The sequence below is a fragment of the Elephas maximus genome, chromosome 18, assembly GCF_024166365.1.
Source record: "Elephas maximus indicus isolate mEleMax1 chromosome 18, mEleMax1 primary haplotype, whole genome shotgun sequence".
Lineage (NCBI taxonomy): Eukaryota > Metazoa > Chordata > Mammalia > Proboscidea > Elephantidae > Elephas > Elephas maximus.
The window spans coordinates 53,669,951-53,689,472 of record NC_064836.1 but is presented as its reverse complement, the minus strand read 5'-3'; the positions used below and the strand labels follow the sequence as shown (position 1 = coordinate 53,689,472).

The window sequence follows — 19,522 nt, the reverse complement described above, 5'->3', positions numbered from 1 at the left end:
GGCAACTCCATACATAGTGGAAGGAAACTACCCAGTTCTGTGCCATCTTTATGATCGGCTGTGCATCAGACCATTGTGATCCAAAGGGTTTCCGTTAGCTGATTTTTGAAAGTAGATCACCAGGCCATTCCACGTGGTCCATCTTAGTCTGGAAGCTTCACCGAAACCTATTTAGCATCATAGAAACATGTAAGCCTCCACTAACAGGTGATGGGTGAGCATGAAGTGTCTTGGCTGAGAATCGAACCTAGGTCTCCTACATGGAAGGTGAGAATTCTGCCACTGAACCACCACTGTCCACAGCCTAGGGTTAGTTGTTGATGTTAGGTGCCATGGCCCCTGATTCATGGCAACCTCATATATTACAGAGTAAACCTGCTCCATAGGGTTTTCTTGGCTGTAATCTTTAGGGGAACAGATCACCAGCACTTTTATTCCACAGAGCCACTGGGTGGATTCAAACAACTAACCTTTAGGTTAGCAGTCAATTGGAAACAGTTTTTGCCACCCCAGGCTACTAAAAAAAAAATTTACTGGCATATCCTAATTCAGACCAGACCAGAGACCAGACCCATTGCCATCAAGTCGATACTGACTCATAGAGACTCCACAGACAGAGTAGAACTGCCACATAGAGTTTCCAAGGAGCGCCTGATAGATTTGAACTGCTGACCTTTTGTTTAGCAGCTGAAGCATTTAACCACTATGCCACCAGGGTTTCCATATTCTAATTAGAGACAAATAATAATAAGAAAATAGCACAACCTGACTCCACCACTAAACTTTTGAATCTGACTTAAAACGGCATGCGTGTGTAATGAAAATTTTAATTAGCCAATATACTCTTAAAAAAAAAAAAAAATTCCTGTATTTTCCTGACTTGTTTTCTATTATCTTAAAAGATGCAGAGTCTTTTAGTTGGTGTATTATTCACATGGAAAACTTTCATATGTTTTATCCATGGCTTTGTTATTACTTATTTTAAATCAAGACTGCCAAAAATGTCATGTAGGTAAAAATAGACATATCAATATGAACCATATGAAATTCTACCTCTTGTATTGGCATGGCACTTAGAGCAGGCTAGCACCCTTGGAGACATTCTGGACTCTGAGGAATAGAGAACTGGAATGCTTTATCTGCTCTCTTCTGACCTAGGTCTTCCTCTCCCCGGGTGCTACCATCTTTACCCACCTTCTCTCCACCTCATAAAAAAAAAAAAAATTTTTTTTTTGCACTTTGCAATTATTCTAGAAACATTTGTTGCACATTTTCTTTATCTCAGTCCCTGTGCTTTAAACTGGGTATTCAAAGAGTAAGACAGACACTGTCTATGAGAAATGGGTAGCCTGGTAAGGCGAGCAGACGTGCTTTCCTTCAATTTTTTTTTTTTTCTTTCAACACGTATTTGATAAATGTCTGAGGTTGTAGTACGTGCCTGACATAAAGATAAATAAAAATAGTGGATATTTGTCACCAGTTTAATAGACAAAAAAAAAAAAAAAATTGCAATATTTAAAAAATTGCATTTATAAAAAACAAAAATTGTGTATTCAAGTGTAAGTGGGAACACAAAGGGGAGCATCAAAGCCTTTGTGCTAGAGTCAAGGAAAGTTTCAAGGAGACTACGCAGCTATGACATGGAGTAATAGCAGTAGCAGGACTTGCAGGGTACAAAGGTAGCAGAGGTCAGTAATAAGTCCACATTATTTGTACACTTGATAGTGAAATTGGAAATAGGCACCTACACATCTTTTTCATGATCTTCCCTATTGCCCTGTACATTGATAATAGGTTTCCAGGTAATGGTCTTTCAAATCTAGTACTTAGAGAGGATACAATGGAAAGAACACAGCCAGATCTATGTCTGAATACTGACCTTGCTACTTTATACCTGCATGACCTTGGTGTGTCACATTACCTTTCTGATCTGTTATCTGAAAATGGGAGTAATGTCCTCTGGCATATTGAAGGGTTGTTATGAAGACTATTTTAAAAACTGCTAGAATCCTAACACAGAATTAATGTACACTAGGGTCTCAAGAAATGACTATTATTTTTATTATTTTAATATTGTTTCATGACTGTTACTAGATTTCATTTATGTCAAATGTTCTACCATTTTATTGATTTAAATAAAAACATGTATACATATTTTATATATGTATTAATATATTTATATGATCCAATTTTTTAATATTAAAAGCAAGACTAGTTGATAAGTGTGTCTATATTCATTCTACCATATCTTATATGTAGTATGAAGTTGATCTGCTTTTATTCTTGCAGGTATTGTTACTAAGAGTGTCTATTTATTTTTGTTTATTTGTTTGTTTTATCAACCTTTTTCTCAAAACACTTGACCTAAGCATTTGCTTCATCTACTATTCTGTGCCCTATTTATGAGAATTTACCACCCAAAGCCTGGCAATCTACTTCCAAAAGTTGGCCAGTGAAAACCCTATCGATCACAACAGAATATTGTCCAATGTAGTGCTGGAAGATAAGCCCTTGAAATTGGATGCTGTTGTCATTGTTAGTTGCCATAAAGTATATTCTGACTCATGACACTCAAAATACACAGTGTCCGCTACAATGGACTTAAGCATAGCCACGCTCTTGAAGATGGTTCTGTACCAGGCAGTGTTTTATTCTGTTGTACGTAGGGTCGCCATGAGTGGGACCCAAGTAGACAACAGGTAACACCAAACACCCAAAGCGATTCTAGTATTGTAGGTAAGCAAAGGGATTGAAGGATTTGCTCATAGTCCAAGCAAAGTTCATGTTGAAAATTGTTTTCCAGATACCATAGTTTCTCAGCTATTGCCTTAAGACTTTTTATGCATAATTTATCAGGAAGAAGACTGAGGAGAGCAGGAGAAGGGAAGGTAATCACTAGCCCTCCTGATACAGCTCTGACTTCTAGCACCACATACCTGGTCCCTTTCCACTGTCACAGTGTCAGGGGCATGGAAATTAGTCCCTATGGTATTACTAAATGGTATGAGAAAGCAGGTGCAGCATTTGATTCCATTTGATTCAGGCCGCCATTCCTGTCATCAGTTTATCATGTATTTTACTAAAAGAATTAGTTTGTTAATTTGTGAAAGGAATTTTAAGGAAACCTAAGGTTGTTAATACTATACTAGTCTCTCTTTTTTTTAATGTACGTATTCAAATAGGTTGAATGTATATGTCATCAAATACCTCAGAATTTAAAAGTTTATGAATACAAAGCTTACAGTTAAGAATGACCATTTTCTCTCAAGTAAATAAACTCCACTTGTCCGAATATTTTAGAATAAACAAACAAAAAAATAAAGCAATTATAACTCATGATAGGCTTTAAATTATGTGACTTCCACCATCAGACTCCAATGCCATTGCTTTCTCTCTGTTGATCAGCGTTTTCTCTTATTACTCAGTCTCTTGTAGTACTCAGTTTTTAATTCAAATTGAACTGTTGTTAGCACTTGTTACCACTGACCATTCTTTTCTCCTCAAAGCACCCCTACCACCACCAATCCTCCCATGCTTTTCCTCCCAGCTTTCTGGCCTCTCCTTCTCAGGTTCCTCTTCAGGTTCCTCTTCCACTGCCTACCAATAAACGTAAATGTTTCTCAAGTTTTGTCCTGTTATACCCTCTTTTCTGCTACACTTCTCTACGTGTTTTTTCCCTATAATTTCACCCACTCCCATAGCCAATTACTTTGTATGTTCAGTAAAAACATATGCATGTCTGTTACAAAAAGGCATTTGAATTGTGGTTTTGGTGAAGAATATTGGACTGCCAAAAGAACGAACAAATCTGTCTTGGAAGAAGTACAACCAGAATGCTCCTTAGAAGCAAGGATGGTGAGACTGTGTCTTACATACTTTGGACATGTTGTCAGGAGGGATCAGTCCCTGGAGAAGGACATCATGCTTGGCAGAGTACAGGGTCAGCGGAAAGGAGGAAGACCCTCACCGAGGTGGACTGACACAGTGGCTGCAACAATGAGCTCAAGCATAACAACGATTGTAAGGATGGCACAGGACCAGGCAGTATTTCATTTTGTTGTGCACAGGGTCGCTATGAGTCGGAATCGACTCGACGACACCTAACAACAACAACAACAATTACAGAAAGATGGTTTTTTTTGTTTGTTTGTTTTTTAACAACAAGATAACTTTCTAGAGTTCCAAGACTTACTTTGTGAAGCTGACCCATCTTCCTTCCTCTGTGTGTTGACAGTTTCAGGCTTCCTTTAACTTGATGTGCTGTCATCTCTGGAACTTTGCATTTACTTTTTTTTTTTTTTCTTGATGAGGGGTATAGGGGCTGCCATTTTGTCCTTTCCTCCCCTACTACTTTATATAGATTTCTTTTGTTGTTTAAGAGTCCCTAGGTGGTGCAAACAGTTAAGGCACTTGACTGCCAACTGAAAGGTTGATGGTTCGAGTCCACTCAAAGGCACCTCAGAAGAAAGACTTGGTGCTCTATTTTTGAAAAATCAGCCATTGAATACCCTATGGAGCACAGTTCTCCTCTGACACATATGGGGTTGCCATGAGCTAGAATCGGCTCAGTGTCAACTGGTTAACTGATTATAGTTCTTTAATTCATTCTCTCTCTCTTTCTTTCTTTCCTCCCTACTACACTGTAAGCTGTATGAGGGCAGGAATCATGCTGGTGTACATAAGCATGTTATCTGACACATAGGATAAACTTGAATATTATTTAAATTATCATCTTGTGTTAGAGTATATGACCAATATAGCAGTCACAGGGGCTTAGAATATAATCTTAAATTTGAATCTTTTAAAAGAAGAGTATACGTGAGGATGTCTCTATGGAGTAACCCAAAGACCAGAACATTTGGTTTGAAAATACAGTTAGTCCAATACTGTTAAGAGGGATATGAGTTCAAGGTTTGTTTGTTTCTTTATTGTTGTTGCTGCTGCTGCTGTTTTCTCATTAGGAACATTCTTCCTATATTTTTAAGCTAAATCTCAAGTAGCACTACTGAATTTTGTTTTGCTTACCACATCTGGCATGCCACCATTTATCTCATCCCATCGTTATATTTTCCTTCTATGCCTGGGAAGGGAGGATGTTAGACCCTCAATAGTTTCAAAGGGAAACATCCAATCCTAACAAATACTTCAGGGTCCCTGCTGTAGGTACAGTATACTGGAGCATGCTGTGGAGAATGAAAAAGAAGCACCAGATGTGGTCCCTGCCCATAGCCATATTGATTTGTTTCAAAGTAGGGCCAGGGGATAGCAATTTATTTCTCTAAAAAAGAAAACCATGGGCTCTGATTTAGCATAATATTTTATGTTATGTCTCACCCTTCGGTGAGTTGAGTACTCTCTGAAAGACCTGCGGAAGACCCAAGCATTTTATTTTCAAAAGTGATACTTTTTTAAGAGTTACTCTTCAGTGCAGTTAAGAGAATTAGGAGTTAAAGTATTTTTTTTGTTTGTTGGTTTGTTTTTTTATTCCCATCAGGACTGTATCTTATTTTCATATATGCATAAACTTGGTGGCAACAAAGAGTTACGTAACATCCACAGCATGGAGTCTGTGATAGACTTTAATTAATTCCTGGGTAAAATTAGTATGCATTACAGTTTAGAGAAACAAAACACACAAACCTGTTAATCAAAATGTTCAGCTAACAGAGCTAGGGCTTTTTCGTTAGTTGTATTGTCTTGAATTTCATCACTGTACCAGCTGGCTTCTTGTCAATTATAATTTGGACCTTTACATCAAACAGCAAAAAATTAATTACAGGAAAAGAAATCCCAATAGGAATTGTGTGCTTAGAGGTTTTCACAATTAACCAAACATGAATGGGGCTGTTTACAGAGGAAATGGAGAGGGAGAGAAGGAACTAGGTAGAATTTTCTAGAATCATTAATTAATATAGCACTGTTAGTCATCTGCTTCCCTGTTTTTGTTTTAAAGTTGTTCAGCCAAAGCTTTCAGCTTTCTCATTTCTGGAAGTACCCAGTTCTGTTACTGTATTGAATCATGCATGAATTGTGAGTTTTCTTACAAAATGTCGCAACTGACAGCTCAAAAAATTAATATTGCTCCTTCATTTTGAAATGAGTAACATTCTGTGTATTACATTAAACTCGTTGCCTTTGAGTCAATTCCAACTCATACAGACTCTATAGGACAGAATAGAACTGCCGCATAGAGTTTTCAAGGAGTGACTGATGGATTTGAACTGCTGACGTTTTGGTTAACAGCCATGCTTTTGAACACTGCACCACCGGGGCTCCAGGTGCATTACATTAGTAATCATAGTCATAATTTAATGAGCAGAAAGATCATGCTTTGATGGTTAGTGCAGGGTTACTTGTAATGCATATATTGGACTCAGAAGTATTGGTTCTCAAGGGTCACAGTCATTCCTCTATGTGCTGAAGTTAGTTTAAATTACCTGTTGAATAAACAAGCCAGAGGTTTTAAAAATTATTGCCTTGATTCAGAACTTCATTTTTTTCTTTTTGTTGTTTTTTATACAGCTTAGAAAACCTTACTTGTGATCCAGACTTACAGGCTACTGACATTCTAATAGAGGGAGGGGTTCTTAACGTTTTAAAGCCTCAGACACCTGAGAAATCTAAATAAAATTGTGGGCTCTCAGAAAATTGCACATTTGAACGTACTTAAAATATTTAGCTTAAAATATCATGAAATCACTAGAAATGCATACACCCTAGGTTATGAATGTCTGTTCCATTCACTGAGAAATATATACATATATTTTGTATACATGTATGCATAACATATGTGTGCATATATATAACCCAAAAACCAAACCCTTTGCTGTCAAGTCGATTCCGACTCATAGCAACTGTATAAGATAGAACTGCCACATAGGGTTTCCAAGGAACGGCTGGTGGATTCGAACTGCCGACCTTTTTTTTTTGTTTTTTCTGGTTAGCAGCCAAGTTCTTAACCACTGCCCACCAGTGCTCTGTACATATATATATATATATAAAACCCGCTGCTGTAGAATGGATTCTGACTCATCGAGACCCTATAGGACAGAGTAGAACTGCCCCATAGAGTTTCCAAGGAGTACCTGGTGGATTTGAACCGCCGACCTCTGGTTAGCAGCGATAGCACTTAACCACTACCCACCAGGTTTTCCATATATATATGGAAATATCTATATATATATATATATTCTTAGTTAATTCAAATGCCCCTTCAGATTTTTTTCCTATTCCATCCAGTTACTTGTACTAAAACCAGTCAATTACCTTCTTTCCCATCACCTAAATAAATGTAGATTTCTTATCTATCTTTATATACAGGATCCCTTAGTCATAAGCTCATTTGGGTGGCTATATTTCACTGTACTGTCTCAAGTGCTGCCACATTTCCTAAGTAATTTGTAGACCATAGCTGAGGAGAGCATTCTTAACATGTTTTAATGATAGTATTTTTCTTCGTTAGGTTTGTGAGCTCTGAGCTAGTGTGAAATACTAACGGGCATTTTCTAGTTTTCTCTGTTCAGTCTGAGAATGGTTCACTATTATTTCAAGGTCACTTTGAAAGTCTGTCTGTGATTTGCTTCCATTTATTTTATGCTTGTGTTTATGATTTTGAACCAAATATGAAATTTAATGTTGTGTTTGTCTACATTAAACTTAATTTGCCCCTTGTCAGCTCATTTACAACAGAGATAACGTTCAGAAGCCACCCTGTAGAATGTTTTGTCTGCAAGCAGTAATGTAATTTTCCTATCCATTTCTTTGTTGTATGCAACTTTCTGTCTCTTTCAGTTTAAAAAGGAGCCTCTCTCTGGGGAAGATATCCAGAAAATCTAAATGAGTCTCTCATAGAGATTGAATAGATTTTTCTATAATGTCTTCATTGTATTTAGAATTTTTTTTTCAGTTAGATTTTATTCCCTCAATGAGGAATTTAATTTTATATTCCACATTATGTAAGTATGCCTATTTGTATGTTTTTTGAAGTAGTTACTTTATACTTGAAAAGGATAAAAAAAAAAAAAAACTAGGGGTTAAAATATATACAAAATCCTAAAATACATTATGTCGCCAAACATTTTTCTGCTTTCATGTTTTAAAATATTTTTTCAACTACTTAAAAGTACTGCATTTGACCTTGTGTAATGAATTTTCCTTTTACTAGGTAATACATCTTAAAATCTGCTTTTAAAAAAGAAATATGGTATTTAATATTGATATATTTTAGAGAGCACTAAAATTAAATCATAAATTTAAGTAAAAAATACTTTTAAGGTGGAATCTTAAGCATATGCATTAAGGAGTATGATTTCTATGCATTGAACATTTTTTTTTTCCAAATAATTAGGAATGTTCAAAATTCAGGAAATGTTTTCTCTTAAAATTGTATTTGCTGTTTATCCTTTGAACAGATATTCTACTTAATTTATATTAGAAAAATATCAGACAAATGCATAGATGTGTTGAAAAGTCTGGTCATTTTTGTAATAATGAAGTATTGGAAAAAGTTAAAATGACTAAGATTAGGCAATTCATTAAACAAAATGATATATACAATAATGGAATACCATCGTGGAGATGTATATTAACATAGAAAATGCTTATTTTAAAACTAAAAAATAATAAACAGTATATAATGAATCTGTGTCAAAAAAGTGATAGGTATGTATGAATATAATAATTGATATAGATATAAAAGTATAGCTGTAAATATAAATAAGTCTAAGTAAAAGTCTGATAGAATATTTACTTAAAAGGGAAACAGTGATTATTTGGTATTGTGTTCATGTATGTACTTAATTATGGTGTTTTTTTTTTATGTTTGAGTATATTACTCCTATAATAAAAAAAACAGAAAAATAAAACAATATAATAAAAAAAACAAAAGAAAAATAAAACAATATAATAGTAGCTAATATTTACTGAGCACATACCATGTGTCTTATCTCTTCTAAATTATTTGATTGCCTTACCTTATTTAATTTTAACTGTGCTACTATCCAATCCGTATTTATGCTATAGATTATAAATCTGTGAAAGCCCATGCTAGAATATTTGAAATAGATGATAGTGCATTTGCGTGTTGGGTAGTCTTTAAATGGTGTCCATGAACCCTCTGATGCTGTATCCTCTGTGTGTGTGTGTATGTGTGTGTGTGGTGTGTCTGTGTCTGTGTGTAGTGTGTCTTTTGGGGGAACAGATACTCAGCTTTTGATCAGATTATGAGATGGGTCAATACCACCCTCTGATAAGTTTTGGTCAAACTCACCATTCAATTTTCAATTTTGTACTGATGAAAATGATGAGGAAGCTAAACTCTATAGTGGAGAAGAATTTATTATGTTTTCACCTCATTAGTCTACCTGTGGCAATAGGAAAAGATGGGAAGCAACAGGAGCTGTGACCCGGGGTCACATTTCCAAGAAGACTGAGAAGAAATTAGGAAATGGGGAGGTCCTCGAGTGACAGTAGTGTTCCAGCCCAGTCAGGAGTCTAATTTTAGAAAGGCACCTAAAATGTTCATTTTAAATGGAACATAATCAGCTTACAGTTATACTATAAATAACCCTTGAAAGCTTGTTTACAGGCCTTGCAGGTTGAATATGGAGGAATAATGAAGGACGAGTGTGAAGAGTGACACCTAACGTAGCAACTGGATTTATCCTGTCAACCTGGGTGCCTTGGGCAAAATTATTTGTACATTAAATTCTGTCTTTTGAGATCTAAACCAAAAAAAAAAAAAGACCTAAAGTAGTAGATAATTCAAAGTACATTACTACTTGGTTTTGCAAAGCGTATTTGTGATTTTAAAACATGAATATATGCATCAATATAGAATTTCAGCACTTTAAAGAAAGTCATGAGATCATACATGAAAATTTATGTGAAGAAGAGCCAAATAGTTGTCCTTTTAGTTCGTCCTGGTTACTTGTAGGAAACCCTGGTGGCGTAGTGGTTAAGTGCTACAGCTGCTAACCAAGAGGTTGGCAGTTCAAATCTGCCAGGTGCTCCTTGGAAACTCTGTGGGGCAGTTCTACTCTGTCCTGTAGGGTGGCTATGAGTCGGAATTGACTCGATGGCAGTGGGTTTGGTTTTTTGGTATGTCTGCTGCAGAGTAAGGGTGGCGAGTTGTCTCTTCAGAATGATGGGAGGTAGACGCTTTGACATAATTCCCATCTATTGCTTTCTGGGCCTTTCTTTTCTGAGTATAACATCAGTTTAGAGCTGCCATGTACTGAAAATTTATAGCTGCCAGACCATGTGCTAAGCACCTCACCAAGTACCTCATTTGAATCTTATAAGAGCTTTATGAAACTTATTATACTATTTTACAGATGAGGAAACTGAGCACTAGAGAGATGTAACTGCCTAAAGTCACAGAACTCAATTCCGAATCAGAATTCAAATTCAGATCTCTCTGATTTGGAAATGTGTGTTCCTAGCCTCATGATATATAACTGCCCTTACTTAGACATAGGTCCAAGAACCTTCAAATCTCTATGTTGGTGTTTCTCAGCGTGTGATCTTCAGTTCGCTTATACTCAGAATAATACAGGGTGGTTGATAAAAATGCAGATTGCTGCCTGGCACTCACCCCAGATTTGATTAATCAGAGTCACTGTGGGATGAGCATCTTTAACAAGCTTCCCTGGTGATTCCAGGACACACTGTAAGTTGAGAAGCTCAGGACTAGACCTTCTGATTCCTACATCAAAGGGGTAATATTATAGCACATTCTTATTTTATTTAGAAGCATTTGATGTAACTGACCACCCTCCCTGAACTTTTAGTCTTCTATACTTTCTATGTTCCTCTCACCCTGCACACTGTTGCTTTTTTATCTTTTCTAACAGCTCTTCTTTCTGGGGCTGTACCCGCCATTGCTCATCAAGGTCTTCCACTTTATTCTTGCTCTCCACCCCTAATTTTCTTCTGAGTTTCAGTACCTTATTTCTTTCCATCCTGGATCCCTGTATATCCTTCAAGTTTTAAATTTAGCATGCCAAAAATGAACTCATTATCTTCTCTGTCCAAATTTCCTCTGTCACCATTTCCCTGTAGTTAAGCCTGTCACTACTCCGTCTCCTATGCTCGAAACTTCAAAAGGTCTTTCAGACTTTCCTTTTCCTTGCTACCTCCATTCAGTCATTCACTCATCAATCCTGTTATTTCCATCTCAGAAATGCCACTTGAGTCAATTATTCTCTTCCCCATTCCCATTGTGTCTGTCATCTCTTAACCTTCTACTCTGGGTTCCATGCCAATATTTCAACCATTCAGTTTTCCCAATGTCCAGTCTCTTTTCCTCACTGAACCAGAGATATTGTAGTAGTAAACGCACCTGAACTTCTCATTCTCCTGCTTAAAAATAACCATTTGTTCCCTATTGCCTGCAAGATATGATCCAAATTCATTACCATGATATATGAGACCCTTCCTAATCTAAACTCATCCTGCCTGTTCTGCTTTATTGCCTCACCACAAACCCTTTTGGAGCTAAACTGAACTGTTCACAACATCTCACCTTTTCACACCAGCACACTTGTGCATTCATTTCGTTCTTCTGGAACTCTGCCCACCTATGATCAATCAGTCAGTCATTGTTCCATATTTCCATAGCATTTACTTCTGAGCAGGATGGTGCAGTAGTAAGAATCAGAGCCCTGAAACCAGGATGTGTGGTTTTATAGGAGTAAAAATGGCATGGGGTCAGTGTCTGGCCCCCTCCAACCCCACCAAAGGGGAAAGAGAACCAGGATCAACAGCGCATGACTCCCATGAGGTGGAGGCCAGATAAGCCTCCTCTTTGCACCATCTACGGGTCTCCACCATCTTTACTAATTCTGACACCAATCATCCCTTACACAGCACTCTCTACTTCTCTGCTAGCTTCGATAATTCATTACAGTGATCACACAGAACTCACAGACCATAATCATGATTATAGGATTTACTAGGGAAGTAACAGTTAAAATTCAGGCTCAGGAACACTCAAGATACAGTTCTTCCATCAGGATAGCCTCTTCCCAGCCGTGCTTGCAGGCACACCTTTCCCTGGCCTTAGGCATCTCCCCAAAGGCACTCAGCTTTTTTTCGCTGTGGGCTGGGAAGCCCACTGCACTATCTCCTGCTGCTAGGTGTCTGTTGCCGGGTCTGTCCTGCCACCGCTTCTCACTGTCTTCAGAGTTAGAGCTTGCTCTCTCAGTCTGCTTCCAGGAACTTCTTAGCACAGGGATCCCAGGTCCAAAGGACACACTCTCCACTCCTGGCTGTTCTTCCTTGGTGGTGGTAAGATCCTCCTCTCTGCTCTGGAATTGGCTGCCTTTCAAGGCAAAACTGACCGATTCCCTTCATGGGCCACAATTACCTTAAACACCTGGGTGAGAGTTAGAAGACCATGGCCAGAAAGGCCACACAAAAGTAATCAATTACACTACAACAGGCCCTACTATTTAATGACCCTGTGGGACTGTTCTTTGTCTCAGTTTCCTTACCTGTAAAATTGCAGACAATTATATTGCCTACCTCGGGGACCTCGTAGGGCTGTCGAAGATTGAACGAGTTAATTCACGTATAATGCTAACAATAGTACCTGACACATAACAAGCAGGCATTAAGTATCTGCTGCTGCCTCTATTATAATGGTCATGATAATAATGATGTAACACTATCTTCTGAAAGAGGGTTAACGGAATTGCTTTTAGATACTGCAGTCCACTGGGAGAGCCATGGCCATAACCAAAATAAAATAGTGCTTTCCCTGTAGAAAGTTTCAACTGGAGCCAGTTTGTTCAACTACCTCACGGCATCATTGCTCTTCTCTCCTAAGTTCCCCACTAGTTGAAATCCCAGTAGTACTTAGTATATACTTTTCCCCAGACTAGCAGTACCTTTATTATCAGTAAAGAAAATGTTCTAACTGTAATTCTGTAGGCATATCAATTTATCATTTGAATGGTCAATTGAGCAAGCTTTGCCATGGGTGCAACTTAGTTGATATGAATCAGGCTCCAGACCTTGGCATAATTCATAAATCCCTGGTGTCACTTTAAGGCATCGTCAGGCAAATGTAGGCCCACTGACTCAAAAATTTGCTTCCTTCCCCACTGCCACACTGTGGGCAACATCATAAGAAATATTGCCAATTCCAAATATTAGAGCTTAGCAAAATGTTTGCAGACACTTTGATTTTTCTGAAACTGCTAGACATACCTGGATGTCTTTCTGTTTTGTTGTGTGTGTGTGTGTATATGTGTGTGTGATTATGGTCCTGAATGTTAAATGTAAATTGCAATGTTTCTTATCAGAGTTTACTATTTAAAGCAACTCTGCAGCAAATCATTTTGAATTACATCCTTGCTTATTAGTTTTTATTTATTAGAATATTAATATACTAGTTTCTCTTAAAGTAGGATACACTTATGTTGGTTATGGTACTTTCTACACTTGCTAGAGAAATGTGTGAGTTAGCAAATTGCAGAGGTAAGGTGGTAAATGAATGGCAATTTTGGAAAGTCATGTTTCATTTTTTAGGGGCACAAATAAGCTTTAATGTAGAAATCTAACTTGGGAAAAAGCATAGTAAACAATCTATAAGACAATTAATATCTAAATTTTGTTCTCAAAGTGAGGAATGAGTATTTGTTATTGTTTTGTTTTATTTTTAAAGTTTATTCTCATTATTTTGCTAGAAATAACTACTTGATTTCCAACCAAGCATCCCAGCTGTACACACACACATACTTGATATTAAAGATACACACATAGTGGTAACAAATAGAGGAATAAGGGAAATGAGTAATAACGTGATGACTTGGGTTACTGCAGCATCTGAAGTTTATGAAGCACTTGCCTAATGTGATAGGGTGGAAGGAACCTTGGAGTAGATTGTAATGCTCACTTTTCCACTCGTTATGTGTATGAGGTTGGGCAAATCCCTTACCTGTCCAGATTTTTCATCTGTGAAATGGATATAAGAGAGCATTGCTGTGGGAGCTACAAATCACATACATACAAAAGCCTTCTTCCTAAATTGTAAACCACTCTACAGATTTCGGAAACCCTGGTGGTGTAGTGGTTAAGTACTACGGCTGCTAACCAAGAGGTCAGCAGTTCAAATCCGCCAAGCACTCCTTGGAAACTCTGTGGAGCAGTTCTACTCTGTCCTATAGAGTCACTACGAGTCAGAATCGACTCGATGGCAGTGGGTTTTTTGGTTTTTCTACAGATTTCAGAGATTACAGAAACAGATTTCAGAAATTACTCAGAGATTTCAGAGACTTTTTCAGAGATGAAATAAGTTGGACAGATAGAGTTGTCCTCATTTTGTGCTTGAGGAAACTGAAACACACAAAAAGCATTGTGTGACTGAGCCAAAACTGGACTCTGGCTTCAGAGTCTCACCGTGGAGCACTATCTGCAGGACCGTGGTGTTTCTGAATCAGGAGTGTACATGCATACATCACATAAAGTCTACAGCCATAGGAAATTGTAAGCTAAACTAATCTTAAAAATGTTACGACTTTGAAAACATGATCATCAAATTATCTTAGTAAGAAATGCTAAGTTATCTTTCCTCCCTGCCTCCCTCCCTCTCTCTTTCCTTCCCTTCCTTCCTCTCTTCCTTCTTTCCTTCTTTCTTTTTGAAAATGCAGGTAATGAGTTTGGACATCCAGAATGGTTAGACTTCCCAAGGAAGGGAAACAATGAGAGTTACCATTATGCCAGAAGGCAGTTTCATTTAACTGATGATGACCTTCTCCGCTATAAGTTCCTAAATAACTTTGACAGGGATATGAATAAATTGGAAGAAAGATACGGTTGGCTTTCAGCTCCACAGGTAAGCTCTTTGCTCTAAATGTTAGGCTTTAGTAACCAATGTTGTACATGTTCAGAATGGCGATCGGTTTACATCTACACACAGATCTCCTAAAGAGCACTTTATTATGGGCTCTGTAGTGCCTTGTAATGCATTTCAAGTTGTCAAAACATGCCACCCTAGCCTCTCCAATAGATAATGAAAATCTTCAACATAATGCCCTGCTCACCTTCCTGGTTAGTTTATTGTTGTTTAAATATAGTATTTTTTGTTTCAGTCGGTTCAAGTAAATGACAAAAGTGCTTCATGGAATCCATTTTGGAAATTACTGTGGAACATCTTAATTGTTTTGACTGTTTTTCTTTATGTAAATAATTATGGTGTCATAAAGAAACTATTTTGGAAACATGTAGATTTCTTTCTTTTTTCCCCCCACTCTTTTCCTGGTCTCTAACTTGTCATTTCGATAGAGTGCCGTTATACCTGCATGCTGTTTTGTATTTTTCATGAGCCCGACTCACCACTGGAATTAAAGTCTCAGTTTTCAATAACTTTTAGAAAATGTAATTAACAGGTGCAAATTTTATACAGGCTTTTTTTTTTCTTGCACAAATTAACATATAGTATGTGTTAGTTACAATCCATTTACTTTATACCATTGCTGTTTGAAATTACTGTTGATCTGTTTTTACTTTGGTGTGTATTTTTTTTTTTTTTTTTAATGGTTGAACAAAGGTACTTGTATATTCAGTGAGACTGACTACATGACAGGAATGCCCTAATCATGTTTATTAGTGATGCTGTTTCCAGGAGAGAGAGCAAAATGATGTTCCTTTTCAATAGGAACAATGTTGAATACCAAAAGGCACATTGTTTACTCCAGAGCCTTAGTTCACATTTCTAAATTACCAGGAGTGGTGCTGCTGATACGCATGGAAATAAGTCCTCTCAAAGCTGGGGCTGGGAGAGGGCGGTGATCAAAAAACAAAGGTTCTCACTGGCAGTGGTAAAACACTATGTATAAAATACAGTTTGTAGATTTTGTAATTTATTTTCAGACCTTATCTCTCTCCCTCTCTCTATATATATGTATGTATGTATGAAACACCTTGCCCTTGAGTCGATTTTGACTCATAGCGACCCTACAGGGCAGAACAGAACTGCCTTCTAGAGTTTCCAAGGCTGTAATCTTTATGGAAGCAGACTGCCACATCTTTCTCAGATGGAGCACCTGATGGGTTCCAACTGCCCTTTTGGTTACCTGATGAATACTTAACCACTTCACCACCAGAGCTCCTATACACAGACACACACAATACACACACACATACACACCCCCACACACACTGTAATGGACTTTAGGTTGCCATTAAATCCGACACAGTTGTGCAAAAATGTAAAGTTTTTAAGATAACTAGAATTTCAGATAATTAAATATAATAATGTTATATTGTGAAAAATGATTTTAGTGCCTCATCTCATTAGTCTGTCTGAAGACTTAAAAATAAAAAAAGGTCTTAGAGAAAATGCGTTTATAAGCAGCTCTAATACACGCATGGAATCCCCGAGTGGCTGGATGTTTAACAGAGGCACCTTGGGAGAAAGTCCTGATGATCTCCTTTTGAAAAGTCAGCCGTCGAAAACCCTTCGGAGCACAGTTCTGTTCTGCGACCATGAGTTGGAGTGGACCTGAAGCCAGCTGTTTTTAATCCATGCGCAGACACAAACACTTTATCTATGGTACCGGGGCCATGTTTTTACCTGAAATCCAAGCTACACATTAATCCTCTGGTTATGCTTTGCTTGATATTGGCAGGTGGCTGGTGAGATTTTTGTATGCGTTTTAAGCAAGTTGTGAGATTCTTGTTGGCTTATAGTTTGATATTGCAAAATTGTAACATGCTGTTCAAAAAATATCATATTCTGGCATTTTCAATTTTAGTTTAATGACCAATAAGGCTATTAAGAAAGATAACTTTTTTGGAAACAATACTTGTAGCAGCATCTAAGTATTATTTAAGGTAATAATTGTGTTCATTCTTGCAGGCCTTTGTGAGTGAAAAGCATGAAGCCAATAAGGTCATCGCTTTTGAGAGAGCAGATCTTCTTTTTATTTTCAACTTCCATCCAAGCAAGAGCTACACTGATTACCGAGTTGGAACAGCGTTGCCAGGGAAATATCCTTTTTCTTGCCAATGAGTATGATGATCTGCATTTTTTTTTTGAATTATATCTTAGAGTATTAAAAAAAAAAAAAGACGAATGCTGACCTTAGTGATAGTAGCTCTCAGTTTCCTCATCTGAAAAATGAAGAGCTTGAAATAGTGGACTGGTGAATCTGGGCTTAGCTGAATTATACAAAAGTATTCCTAAGGCTTATTCCAGTTCCCAAAAGTATGATTCTAAGCATTTTTAAAATAACATTTTGATCTAATATGCAAACTCAGGAGATTAACTGATTATAGTTTTTCTTTATGAAAAGGTTTTGTAAGTTGCCTCTAAGAAATGTCTCCACCTAAGCAAGATGTAGGAAGTCAACATGACATTCTATGTGTCAGTGTATCTCTAGCCACAAAACGAAGAAAATACCCTGTTCAGCTGCTCAAAGAAAAAGGAAAATGTATGTTGCCACATTGATAGAAGTTCTGGGGTAGGTTGCCTCCAGAACTGTGGTAATATCGTCAAGCTACCTGGTTTGTTCTGTGTCTCTACTTTCTAACTCATGGCATATTAGCAATGTCCAAAGGGTAACATATGATATAGTCACAAGATAACAGCCACGGTTCCAAGTGTCACATTCAGATGCAACAATTTTCATTTTGTGTGTTTCTTTTCACGATTTGAGATACTTCTCTACCAAAACTTCTTTCATATTCCATTGACCAGATTTGGATCACACATCCCGAGAGAAATCTCTAGGAAAGAAAATAGGATCACCATGCTTGAACTAATCAGCTAGTTATAATCAGGATTTACCCCTGAGTTTCCTAGGAAGTAGACTCCTTGGTGAATTAGCCATGCAGTCAAAATGTTCCTCAGCCACATAGAAGGAAAGAGCCACTTCTGTCCATTCATTAGCCAGTAGCATCTGCCACCACCCTGTGATGCTCTCTGACATCTTGGGTGGTGAGGAATGATTCCCTACAGTCTCCCCACCTAGCAGATCACTGTCCCACGTGACATCAGAACATAAGAAGAGGAGGCTGTGACTGTGACTGCTATCCCAAATGTACCCAGGTTAACTTTCACAAAGAGACAGGTAAGGGAAACCAGTGTGCTGGGGTTACCTGCACTAAGGAAGTGCTGTAGTGTTCAAAGAAGGAAATATCTTTGCCATCTCCATGAAGAAATACAGGCAAATACAGGATGTGTAATTATTCAAGCGTGACCGTTCTTAGCCCTAAATTGCTAAAGTAATGTCCCTGGACTGAACCTTCTATGCCTGTTAATGTAATATTAAAAAAAAAAAAGTTGTTATTGAGTCCAACTCATAACGCCCCTATAAACAAATCAAAATACATTTACAGAATATTTGGGATCTACTCCAGACTTTTGTAAGCATTGTCCTTGATGCCAAGTAGAAGAGAAGAGATACAAAACCAAACTATGCTGTAAGGCATACATCAAGAAATGGAAAGGGGACGGGACTGTTCCACGGAAGAACAGAGGACAAGGAAGAGAAAAAATAATAATAAAGAGAGTAAAAAAAGATCTTTAAACCTGGACATTGAGAAATGAACAGGATTGTGTAGGAGAAAGAAAAAAAAAAAGGAAGATGGCCATCCCAGCTTTTGGAAACCATAGAATATCATTATCAAAAAAAAAAAAAAAAAAAAAACCCAGTGCCATCGAGTCGATTCTGATCATAGCAACCCTATATCATTAGGTAATGGAAAATACAATAGATTAGTTTGAGAATGAGGTGCATAAAAAAGTAGCAACAGGAGATAAAGCTGAAAAGACAGATTGACATCACATAGTGGAAGATTTTAATGGCATATTAATTAGAACAGGCTTTATTCTATAGTTAGAGCGAGTCACAGAAGGTTTTTGAGCTAGGGAGCTACTTGATGAGAATTATGCTTTAGGAAAATTTCTCTTTTATCAGTGGGTAAGACAACTTTTTTGAGAAGAGAGATTGGATGTACAGATATTTATTATGAGGAATTACACTATACCTGAAGATTAAGATGGCATAAACTAGAGCCGTGCTGTAAGGTAGACCTATATGTAGTGCTTTCTTATAATGAAAGAACTTGCAACTCTTTGGACCTAGGGTTTAGAAGAGATAATGTAATGTTTCACTTTAAACAATGGGGAAAATGGTAGTGGCATTATTAGTAAAGATAGTAAAGTAACCAGTTGGAGGAATAAACAATATGAATTTAACTTAGGATTGTTGACAAGTGGAAACATTTGTGAGTTCAGTGATGATGTTTAGGAGGAAAGCCTCGGCTAAAGCTACATAGCTCTCCCATCTGAAGTCTCTGTGACTTTGGCTCACAAATGTTATTGAATGAAAACATGTATAGTAACATCGTATACATTGAGTAGAACTCACCAAAAGTTAATTTTTATTTATGTTGATTTGGTCTTGGTAATCCTTGCCTCAGATTGAGTCTTCTGAAATTTAACAGCTTGTTTAAATGTCTATAGCACCTGTTATACAGAAATTCTCTAATTTAATAAGCCCTGAATGCTTTA

General features: G+C 37.3%; 1 protein-coding gene across 1 annotated transcript in view; it reads left to right on the top strand.

The window, feature by feature from the left end:
• GBE1 (1,4-alpha-glucan branching enzyme 1) overlaps positions 1–19,522 on the top strand; it is a 308,909-nt gene that overhangs the window by 259,774 nt on the left and 29,613 nt on the right. The window contains exons 15-16 of the mRNA XM_049857862.1: positions 14,655–14,839; positions 16,865–16,997. Coding sequence (XP_049713819.1) covers positions 14,655–14,839; positions 16,865–16,997 — 318 coding nt within the window. The remainder of the gene's footprint in view (positions 1–14,654; positions 14,840–16,864; positions 16,998–19,522) is intronic.